At 58.9% G+C, this 11177-nt stretch overlaps 2 protein-coding genes across 4 annotated transcripts; one reads left to right on the plus strand and one right to left on the minus strand.

Moving 5' to 3' along the window:
* The first annotated feature begins 4576 nt into the window (after positions 1-4576).
* PAXX (PAXX non-homologous end joining factor) lies at positions 4577-6165 on the plus strand. Of its 2 annotated transcripts, XM_032478957.1 has the most exons (7): positions 4578-4765; positions 4851-4911; positions 5153-5202; positions 5283-5473; positions 5550-5621; positions 5794-5878; positions 5977-6165. In XM_032478957.1, exons 1-7 carry the CDS (start codon positions 4638-4640, stop codon positions 6014-6016), a joined length of 627 nt encoding a protein of 208 aa, XP_032334848.1. In that variant the 5' UTR covers positions 4578-4637; the 3' UTR covers positions 6017-6165. The 2 variants fall into 2 exon arrangements, with proteins under 2 accessions (XP_032334849.1, XP_032334848.1); XM_032478958.1 differs by lacking the exon at positions 5153-5202 and having other exon boundaries at positions 4577-4765; positions 5323-5473.
* A 634-nt stretch (positions 6166-6799) lies between these two features.
* On the minus strand, positions 6800-8855 carry CLIC3 (chloride intracellular channel 3). Of its 2 annotated transcripts, none has more exons than XM_032478956.1 (6): positions 8712-8855; positions 7802-7911; positions 7600-7725; positions 7360-7466; positions 7102-7277; positions 6800-6999 (listed from the first exon to the last, which is right to left on the minus strand). In XM_032478956.1, exons 1-6 carry the CDS (start codon positions 8745-8747, stop codon positions 6865-6867), a joined length of 690 nt encoding a protein of 229 aa, XP_032334847.1. In that variant the 5' UTR covers positions 8748-8855; the 3' UTR covers positions 6800-6864. The 2 variants fall into 2 exon arrangements, with proteins under 2 accessions (XP_032334847.1, XP_006172780.1); XM_006172718.3 differs by having other exon boundaries at positions 6800-7023.
* Positions 8856-11177: the final 2322 nt, after the last annotated feature.

Below are 11177 nucleotides of genomic sequence, written 5' to 3' on the forward strand. Positions count from 1 at the left end.
TCATTTGGCTTCCACGTGGACCGAGAGAAGAAGGGGTGGAAAGTGCCACGGTGGCAACAGGAGAGATTCAAGGCAGAGAGAGGGGAGACCTGCACAGGCAGTTTCTCCGGCAGGCTCCCAGCCCCCGACATCCCCCACTGACCGTTCCCTCCCAGGTCCCCTGGGAAAGATCCGGAGTGAGGAGACGCAGTTTACACTTCATGACCTCATGGACACCATTCATTCCGAGGGAGGGTCTGTTGGAGGGGCAACCCCCGCAGAGCCCCTGTGGACCCAGGAAGGGTCAACCCCTTGGCACCTGCAGATCAGCCCAGGATCATCTTGTCCTGCACTCCCTGCTCCGGCCACACGAGGGCAGCCCTCAGCCTGTTCTCCACCCTGCAGCCCAGGGATGTGTGTGCAAGGTCAGCTGCTGCCCTCCTCTGCTCACAGCTGACCCAGTGGACCCCATCTCACTGAGAGTAAAGGCCAAAGTCCCTCCGATCGGCCCTCGTCTGATCCCACCACTGTTATTGCAAAGAACCAGGACGTTGGAAAAAAGACTGTCCCAAGCTTAAGCACTCCAGGTCCCTTCAGCCCTCTAACCAGCCTTTCCGATGTCCTCCTAACCCCCACGGACGGGGTTCCAAGGAACTGTAAATGCTCCTCCCAAGCTCTCTCTGTCTCTTTTTTCCCCTAAACCGTCTCTTTTCTTTTTTCCAATCCTCCCTCTTAGTCAGCTCTGATTGGTTATTGATTATTTCCATTGACAATTGGAATAGAAAAGAGTTCTCTATGCACTAAACTGAGGACTGCACCCCAGAAGACACAGATGCAAGAAACACTTGAACTGTGTTCACTGGGCTACAAAGGAAGGGAGGCTTACACAGGTAAAAACTGCAGAGTTATAGAAGTTGTTTGTCAAGAATTAAAATCAGAGCTGGCAAGAAGTAAGGGTGCTTATTAAGCAAGAATTGGTTGGGGCCCAAAATGCATAGTTTCAAGGAGAGACCTTGAGACCATATGGTAACTGGTGACAGATGCTGGCAGATACCATTCTGAGAATGGCTGGTGGTGTCCTTGACTCTCATATAGTTCAGAAAATTCAAGTTCTCAGTGATGTTGGAACTGTCTGAAACCACTTCCACAGTGATCGCCTGGCTGCACCCTGGATACCTGAACCACAGTTTTATATCTTGTCAGAACAATGAGCAAACATCAGACATGAGAGGGGCACATGTCTTCACAGTCTCAGAACAGACAGATCAGCACATGCACAACAAGGCAGCAGGACCTTGGTATCTGGGAAAGGATTCTCACCTGCGAAGGACATTGGCGTCATTGGACAGGGGAAGGATATTTATCCCTGTCTTCGAAGTGGACATTCTAAACAACCTGGTGATGCTTCCTCCTCCTTTTTCCTCTTTTGGTTAAAGCAGATACACAATCTATGTTTGACATAGACAGGCTGTTCTAGTTAGCATAAAGTTGAAGTCAAATCATGCATAATTCAGAATGACTTCCCCATAATTCAATATGTGAAAATCTTTTTCATCAACTGTATCTTCCCAAAGTGCTTTTTCATTCTTTCAGCTGTGAGTGTGCACTTGCTGTTCTAAGACACAGACTTCAGATGGGAAATTCCTGAGAGATCTCCCTCCTACTCCTCCTTGTTACTCGAATGTGACCTCAGTAGGTTTCCAGCCCATGCACTTTCCGAACTTCCACGTGGGACACGACACCCAGGAAAGGTCTTTCCTGGCATAGGGAGAGAAAAAGTCACTGAACCCAGGAAAGACATGACTGCTGATCAGCAATGCTTGCAGAGTAAGATCTTGAGCAAAGCAGGGGAAATGTGAAAATTAAGAGACGGAAACCTCATTTAAAACGGAGTCAGGAGGCCAGAAAGGGGAGCTCTCACATCTACTGCTCAGCCTCAGTTTCAGACTCAACAGGAAGAAGGTTGCTACTTACTACCCAGCAGGAGGAAGGGAGATTTTCTCCCTGCCCGGCAACAGCCCAGCCAACGAGAGACCATCACAGCTCAGCCAGTGAAAAGCCACTACACCTCCAACTCCCAGTTTCCTCCAACAGACTCTTTGTTTAGATCAGCCCCTCCCAACTCCCCTTTCCCCTCTATAAAAGAGTTTCTTCTTTGTTTTCCAGATTTCCTGTGGTTCGCCATAGATCATGTCCTGAATTGAAATTCTTTGCTGTTCCCCAATGAACATTTTGCTGGCAAAATAATTGGGTATGTTATTGTTTTAGGTCAACACATACAAGGTAACATTCACAAGTTCCAGGGATTGGGACTGACATCTTTAGGGGTCATTATGCAGCCTACCGCATTTTACCTAGAAACAATCTCCCAGGTCCTGAGCACGTGCTGAAGGCTGGTGACTCCACGCTGACATCTCTGGACTTGACCCTTCCTCTAGATTAGAGTCTGTGTACACAACAGCGCCATCAGACATACAGCCACATCAGGAGCTCGCATGACGGAGAGTCCCCCATGTCCTCTCCGATCCTGCTTCAGCCCAGTTATCTCAGGGAGGGCATTTCCACTCTCCCTATATGCAAGTGTCATCTGTGACCCCTCCCTCCCCTCCCCCCTACTATTCTCCCTGACCCCCTCCCCTCCACCCCTGCAGCCCTTGGTCCCCTCTCTTCATGGCACTCAACATGCTTTGTACACATAAATCAGAAGTGCCACTCCCCACCCCACTGCTGCTTAAACCCTCCAACGGCTCCCCACTCTGCACTCATTCTTTCATGATATTTATTGCATATCTCTATGTGCCAGGCACTGTTTAAACACTAGGATACAATGGCAAATAAAACAGAAAGAAAGCCCTGTCTTTGAGGACCTCATGGGAGAAATGGGCAATAAACAGGATAAATGTTTATTTAGATGTATTAGTCACCTATTGCTGAAAAACAAATTACCCCAAAAGTCAATGGCTTAAAAAGATAAGCGTGTATTGTTCCCAATTTGTGAAGGCTAGGCGTCTGGTCCTGGGTGCTCTGGGCCCTCTGGCAGAAGATCTCTCATGAGGCTGCAGTCAAGCTACTGCCTGGGGCTGCATTCTTATCAGAAGGCTCAGCTGCAAGGGAGGCAGTGCTCTAGCTCCCTCACTGGTGGTGGCCAGGCCTCGGTCCCGTATCACATGAATGTGGTGGCCAGGCCTCAGTCCCGCATCACATGGATGTGGTGGCCAGGCCTCGGTCCTGCATCACATGGATGTCTCCACGGGGCCGCCTCATGTCATGGTGAGCAATCCCAGAGAAAGAACGAGGTGACAGCCCATCACTTCTGCCATATTCTATTGCCTAGAAGCCAGTTATTCGATCCAGCCCATGCTCGGGGGAGGGATACACAAAGGTGTAAACACAGGAGGCAGACATGTTTGGGGGCCATCTTAGAGGCTGCTGTCACATGTACATGAGAGTGTACTTTATACAGTGACAAGTTGGAAAACAAATAAAAAGAAGAGGAGAGGGGACCTGAGATGCTGATCAGGGCGTTGAAATCATATATAAGGCAATAGCGAAGACTTCCTTGAGAAGGTGATTTTTGAATAAAGGTCTGAATGAAGTGAGTGAGTCTGGAGAAAGGGCGTGCCAGGCAGAGACAACAGCATATGCAAAGGTCCTGGGGGCAGGAGCCTCCTGGGGGTGAGGGGAGAACTGAGGGTTGTGAAATAGGAGAAAGTAGGAGATTAGGCAGGCTGGGCTGCAGGCATATTTGAAATACATTAGCTTAGCTTACAAACCCACCTGCCGCCTCTTTATGGCCACAGTGTGGTCACCCTGGCCTTCTGCAAAGCCCTGAGCATAACTGTTCTGTGTCCGCTGTGGCGCTTCTGTAGTGACTGCCCCCCCCCCCCCGCCTGGTACACCCTCTCCTGGTGTGCTCCGTCCCTCTCTTCTTCCAGGTCACAGCTCAAACGGCACTTGGCACTACCCGAGAATTTCATGTTTCGCTTGTTCATTTGTCCATCCCATAAGCTCTCACAAGCTTCAGGAGATCAGAGACCTTGTCTGCTGATCACGGTGAGCTCAAGGCCTGGGACAACACGAGGCAGAGACGAGGTGCTGGGTGAACATTGTGGGATGGATGCACGAGTGGCAGAAGCCTTTTAAACCGGTTACCGTAATTCATTCACTTTTGTACTTTGACTTGTTACAGCTGATGTTAGGAAGCTGGTTGCAGAGGCCGGGGGAAGCCGCGGGGACCGCACGGGGGTCAAAGCAGGCTGAGACCTGAGCGGTTAGGGGAACCGGGCACTCAGCGGGGACATACCCTGCGGGCATGCAGCAGGGTACGGCCCGAAGAGGCCACCAAGTGGGCGTGGGGCTCAGACGCCCGGACTGCGCTGCGCAGCCCTTGTCACGCGGGAACACAGCTCGGGACTGGCCAGCCCCGGAGCCCCGCCCCGCGCCAGGCCCCGCCCCATCAGCGCAGGCCCCGCCCCATGAGGAGGCCCAGCTAGCCCCGCCCCGCGCAGGCCCCGTGGGAGCCTCTCGGCTCTGTCCCACCTCGCTCCCAAGTCCGCCCACTGGCGCAGGCCCCGCCCCCGCTCCGGAAGGCATCCGCCTGCGCAGGCGCCCTAGGCCCGGAGCCGTGTGCATCGCATCCCTCCGGCCGGCGAAGTGTCATGGTGTCGCCGCCGCCGCTGTCGCCGCCGCTCTGCACGCTGCCGCCCGGCCCTGGGCCCCCGCGCTTCGTGTGCTACTGCGAGGGGGAGGGAAGCGGGGCCGGGGACCGTGGGGCCTTCAACTTCTAGTGAGTAGAGGGGACCGTAGGCCTGTGAGCGGCGCGGGCAGCTCTGCAGGCGGTCCCGCCTGACAGTTCCCCCCGCCTCCACCAGTGTGACAGACGCCGCGGAGCTTTGGAGCACCTGCTTCACGCCGGACAGCCTGGCGGCCCTGGTGGGTAACGGGACTCCTGGGCGGCCGGTAGCCCCCAGCACCCAACACCTGCAGGGCGGACCACCTGTGGGATCGAAGGGGGCAGTCTGGGATTCCCTGGAAGGGTCTGGGCACCCTTCCCACGGCTCTGTAGCTGTGGTCCTAAGATTGGTCACAGGCACATCCGGGTGGGGCAGGTTTGGGGTGTTCCCAGTGGTTCTAGGGTCTCAGGCACCTGGTGACCAGTCCCTGTGTCCTGTAGAAAGCCCGTTTTGGCCTGAGTGCGGCTGAAGACATCACCTCGCGGTTCAGGTGAGCCCCTGAGAAGGGAGGAGGGGTGGGTGGGGAGCGAGTGAGTGTGGCCACAGCACTCAGCCACCCTCCTTTCCCAGGGCAGCCTGTGAGCAGCAAGCTGTGGCTCTCACCCTGCAGGAGGACGGAGCATCCCTGACCCTGTCAGGGGGACCCTCGGTGCTGGGCTTTGACCTCTCCAAGGTGCCAGGCCCAGAGGCAGCCTCCAGGTTGCAGGCACTGACACTGGGCCTGGCAGAGCGTGTGTGCAGCCTGGAGCGGCGGCTGGCAGGTAGGATGGAGGGTGGGCATCTCACACCCTCACTGGGGTCCACCTGCCCCTGCCTCCATTCCGGCTTTTCCCGCAGCTGCTGCGGGGGAGACAGCCACCAGCCCCAGGAAGAGCTCCCGGCCAGCGGGGCCTCAGCTCTTCTTACCAGGTGAGGCCTGTCACCTATGACTTGGGGTGGCACTGTGCTCATTCCTCTGTGGCTCAGTTTCCCCAGAACAAGCCTCAAGCTCCAGAGGAAGGATCTGCCTATATGGAAAAGGGGTTGTGGCCCTGGGATTCTGCTGGACTTAGGTGCTCCCCCTCATCCTGTTTCCCCCCAGACCCGGATCCTCAGAGAAGTGGCCCTGGACCTGGGGTCAAGAGGCGGTGTCCAGGAGAGTCTCTCATCAACCCCGGCTTCAAGAGGTACCCACCCACTCACCCCTCCCTCCTGCGCCGAGTCCAGCCCCAGACCCTGCCCGTCCCTCCACAACCCTATAGTGTCATCCTCTCTTCTCTCTCAGTAAGAAACCAGCTGGTGGTGTAGACTTCGATGACCCCTGAAGGTGCAGCACAAAGTCTGACCCTGCCTGTGAGGGGAGGGGCAGCCTCAAAGACCCTGCCACCTGCACCTGCCCATCCTGCTGCCCAGCAGGAACAAACCTGCTCCTCGAGCCCCTTTTCCATCAAATAAACATCTTTCTCTGGCAGAAGTCATGGCCATGCTCTGGCTCCTGGGGGCTGGCTCCAGGAGAGGGCGCAGGGACCCCCCCCCCCCCGCCACTGCCTGTGAGCTGGGCACTGGGCCGCAGAAGGTAAACAGATGCATCAGACTTCGAGCTCCCAGGTGGAGTTGCCTGAGCTCTCCCGCCCTGCCCAGCTGTCCTGCCTGGCCAGCCCAGGAGCTGACAGGGCTGTGCAAGGCAGGGCCAGGGTTCTGCCAGGGTGGAACTCTTCCCACCCCACCGGGCACAGGGGCCTACGCCTCAGTGATGCAGACCCCCACGAGGAACACAGTAGATCTTGCAGGAGATGGGAGTGGCCTGCATGCCACCTGGGGCGGAGCAGAGGAATGTGGGCCCGCCTGTCCTCTGGCCTGGAGCCCTGAGTTGCCCAGATCAGGCTCTGCTCCCCACCCTCCTCGGCCATCCTTCCACCCTGCCCTGGCCTGACTGGTTTGGGAGCCCAGTCCAGTCCCACCATCCCTGACGAGTAGAGGGATGGCCCCGCCCACCTGGCTCTCCGCCAATCCTTCCGGGCTGTCCTCTGGAGCTGAGACTCACAGTGGGAGCTTAGAGGTGGCAGAAATCGGGGGGTCCCGGTCCTTCGGATGTGCGGACACACTCACTGAGGCAGAGATGCCTTTATGGGGCTGCAGACGAGTGGGCGGGGTGGCGGGGGAGGCGGGGACGCTAGCGAGGGCGCACGGCGGGCCGGTAGGCCGCCAAGATCTCTGCGCTGTGCGGACACGTGTACTTGAACTCCTTCTCCTGCAGGGCGCTGTCCAGGTAGCGGCGGAGCCCGCGCAGCTCATCCGGGATGGGCGCCTGGCGGAAGTGCGCGCACACCGTCTACGGGCGCAGGGCGCGGTCAGGGTCTCCTCCAGGGTCTGTCCTGGCCCACCCCGCCCCTCCCGGCCCGGTGCTCACGTTGACGACGTGCAGCTTGGGCAGCAGGCCGCAGTCGGCCAGCGTGAGCTGATCGCCGTCTAGGAAGCGGCGGCGCGACTCGCGCAGCTTCGGCTCCCGTACCAGTTCGTGCTCCAGGGGCGCGCGCAGGTAGCTGTCCAGCTTGGCGAGGGCGCGCAGCAGCTGCTGGTACAGGGCTGGGGGCGGGGGAGCGGCACGGTGAGGACCCGGCCGGGGGCCACTCCCCTCACCCTCGCCACGCCTCCGGGCCCTCCTCACCATCATCCTGGGCGGGCACTGGGTTCTTGATGTAGGCGGAGAATTTGTGAAAGACGTCGTTGCCCGCCGCGATGGACTCCCGGTATCTGGGCGCCAGGCTGGGGAATCTGCAGGTGGAGGGGATTCGGGTCAGGCCTTGGCCGCGCGCTGCAGGCCCACTGTGTCCTTCCTGGGCTCTGTCCTGGAAGTGTCCTTCCTGAGGGCCCCATCTTTGTCCCTCCCACTGGTCCGGGTCCTCACTCAGGTGGGCCTAGCGTCTCCTCCAGAAACTCCTCGATCTGCAGCGTGTCCGTTTTGGCGTCACCGTCATAGAGCAGGATGGGCAGCTGCGAGCCAGGGGCGAAGTCCTTCAGCACATCTGGGGACCTGTGGGCACAAGGCAGGGAGGGAAGCGGCTGGCCCGGGGAGGGCAGAGGCCAGGGAGGGTCCTGGGCAGGCTTACCTGCGGGTGTCCACGGTGGTGAGGGTGAAGGGCACGCCCTTGAGAAGCAGGATCATGAAAAGCCTCTGACAAGAAGGGCAGTGTCCCACGCTTTCGCCGTCCTCGCTTGCCTGGAGGGGTGGAGTAGAGGGGCGTCGGGGAGGGAGCAGACCCTGGAATCCTGCCACCAGGCTGGGTGGGACCTGGCCTCCAACTGCCAAGAGGCTGGCACGGTGCCAGGGCCCCAGCTCAATCCAGCACAGCCTTGACAAGTGGCCGCTGAGGGCCCTTGACTTGGTCCCTGGGAGGTAGGGAGGGTGCAGAGATGCTGAGGGCCCGAAGACTGGGTGAGGGCACAGGGGTGAGGGGTGTGGAGCAGGACCCTGGTTCTGGGGCCTGGCCCCTTGACCCTTATCTACAGAGGCTGGGCCCCTGGGCACCAGGCCCTGCAGGCTGGTGGCAGGGTGGGGTGGGCCAAGTGAGTTGTTTTTTGAGTGATTCATTCTGCCAAACTGGGCATCCTGCTGCCCTGGGCCCTGAGGGTGGGAGGAGGCCAGGCCCTGGCATCCCCCACACCGGGATCCACAGATCTGGGCCTCAGTGAGGCTGCCTGGCCCAGGTCCCTTCTGTGCCTCAACCCCAGCCTCACCTGGGCCTGGGCCACTGGCTCCCTGCTTGGCACATCCCTACTAAGGGGTTTTTTCTCCAGGAGGGCTGGGCAGGGCCCAGGAGTCAAGAGGAAATTGGGCTGGGGCCACCCCCAACCCTTCCCCCCGCTTTGCTGCCCCCACCTTAAGCAGCCTCGGTGGGACAGCCTGAGCCCACCGCAGGGGAATTAGTGCAGACGCTGTCCCAGAGACCCACCCGCGCCTCAGCCTGCCCGCAGAGAACCCCTTTCCCCAGCCCTCCCCCAGCCCAGCCAGCCCAGCACCTTGACAAACAGCTGGAGCTTGGCCGTCTCAGCCATGGTGGGGACTGCGGCAGCAAGGCCTGGGCGGGGACCTGGGGAGCTCTTTAAGGTTCCCTGAGCGCCCCGCCCTCCACAGCCCAGGGCCCCGCCCTGTGGAGACACCTAGGCGGCGGGAACATAAGGGTGTGACCATGAGGGGAGCTGAGTGCTGGGAGCTGGACCTGAGGGCCTCTGTGTTGGGGTGAGGGGGGCAGGGGTGGAGGATGAGAGCAGTGGGCTGCTAGTCAGGGAAAGCGGGCTGCCTGCCTGGGACAGGGGGCAGCCTTGGATCAGGACCACCCCTGCCATGAGCCTAGCAGCCCTCCTGGCAGTGGACACCCTGCTGTCTGTCAGGGCGCCCAGCCCGGAAAGCCAAGGAGTGGGCAGGAGAAGTGAACAGCCTGGCCACAGCCTGTTACCCCATCGCCCACCAGGGCATCACAAGTGACAAGCCGCTTGGAAGGGACTCCCCCTCCCACCTCCTGAGCTCGGACAGAGCGCCACTCCCGCGGGGCGGGGCCACGTTCCAAGCTGCCCGCGGAGGACGGGCCGGCTCAGGCGTCTTTACCCAGACGGCCCCACACCCCGCCCCTCCCTCGTGGGCTCGGGGCTGGCTTCTCTCTGCTCTCAACCTTTGAAGGAAGAACCCCAAGGGGGTTGGGAGAGGTGGTTAGAAGCTACAGTCTTCTGACCCAGAGAGACTGCCAGCCAGCCCCCAGTCGCCCTGGACTAGAAGGAAAAGCCCAGGGGTGGTTGGGGGAGTTGGTGCCCCACAGGTGTGCCCCTGCCAGTCCCTGCAGGGGCCACACTCCCAGCTTCCCACACCAGGGCTCAGCTTCGGTGGGAGGGGCCTCAGGGAGGGGCAGCGAGGCCCTGGGCCGCGGAGGCCCAGCGCCGCCTGGCGGCAGCACGTGGGACCTGCAGGAGCCTTCCTCTCCAAGCCCAGGTCTCCTGCCTGGCCGCCTCTCCTGGAACCCAGCACTGGTCAGGGCTCCTGGCTCAGGCTACCCTTCCAGCCTGGGGCTGACCTCGACATACTACAGAGCTCAGCGCCCGGCTCCCCTCTGGGGCCTGGACCTCCCCTCCACCTGCCTCTGTCCCAGCACCAGGGGGCTGCTGCTCCACAACCGGGGGGGAGGGGTCACCCCAGCTGCTTCCTGCTTCCCTGGCACACACGATGCCTCCCCTCCTCACCTGCGCCCATTCATCAGATGTCCTGTGTCTAAAACCCCCTTACAAGTCGTAAGGAAAATGGCGAAATGGACACGTGAGCAGGTGGTTCCCAAGAAAGGAAATAAAACACACCCACAGAATACACAAGTGTTTCACTGCACTTACTTCAGGGACAAAGCAGAACAAGACAGTTTGTGGTCACAACAGCCAGAAATATAGCAACCATATTCTGGGAAGCACATTCCTGGGGGTGAGTATCACCAGGTAATCAGCAGCCATCACCTCGAAGTCCCCATAAGTACACGAGGGACCAATAAACAGGTTCACCATCCCCCTGGGTGTGGGACAGTCCTGGCGTGTCCGCAGCAGAGGATGGAGGAGGTGGGTCTGGTTAGCCTGAGGGTCAGTGGTGTTATGGGCTGAACTGTGTCCCTTCTCCCAACCCAATTCATATGTTGAAGTCCTAGCCCCCAGCCCCCAACACCTCAGAGTATGACCATATTTGGAGATGGGGTTTTTACAGAGGTAATCAAGATGAGAACATTAAGATGGGCCCTAAGCCAATATACCCATGTTCTTATAAAAGGGAGATTTTGACACGGACACACTGAGTGGAGGCAGAGATGGGTGTGGCACTCGTTCAAGCCAAGGGCTCCAAAGACGGCCCAGGGGAGGGTACAGCTCAGTGGTAGAGCACGTGCTTAACATGTACGAGGTCCTGGGTTCTATCACCAGCACCTCCACAAAAAAATAAATAAACCTAACCCTTACCCCTGTCCCCCACAAAAAAATGAAGATGGCCAGAAAACCACCGGGAGGAACCAGCCTGCCCACACCTTGGCCTCGGCCCTCTGGCCTCCGGACTGCGAGAGTGAACATCTGCTGTTTCAGCCCCTGGTTTGTGCGCTGTGTTACAGGGGCCCTAGCAGGTCAGCCGAAGCGGGCTGAAGCGGGAGGGAGAAGCCAGCAAGTTGCAAACACTGTGTCAGTTACGGTCACTCCGAGTTCCTGCTTGTGTCTGAGCACAGGTGGGAGCGACCGCCTGCAGGATGACCTCTGACACACGCACACACATGCCATCTGTGCTCCTTCCGCCTGCATGGTTTGAAATTTCTACCGTATCTTTAAAATGTTTCTGAAGACATGAGAACAAACTCAGGGTCACCAGCCTTTACCGGGCTGCTCGACTGCTCAGGCTGTCTCTAGCTCTCCCTGCCATCCCCACCACGTCCACACAGCAGCCCTGAAGCAGGCCCCCGAGGGTGGCCTGACCCC

The sequence above is a fragment of the Camelus ferus genome, chromosome 4, assembly GCF_009834535.1.
Source record: "Camelus ferus isolate YT-003-E chromosome 4, BCGSAC_Cfer_1.0, whole genome shotgun sequence".
NCBI lineage: Eukaryota > Metazoa > Chordata > Mammalia > Artiodactyla > Camelidae > Camelus > Camelus ferus.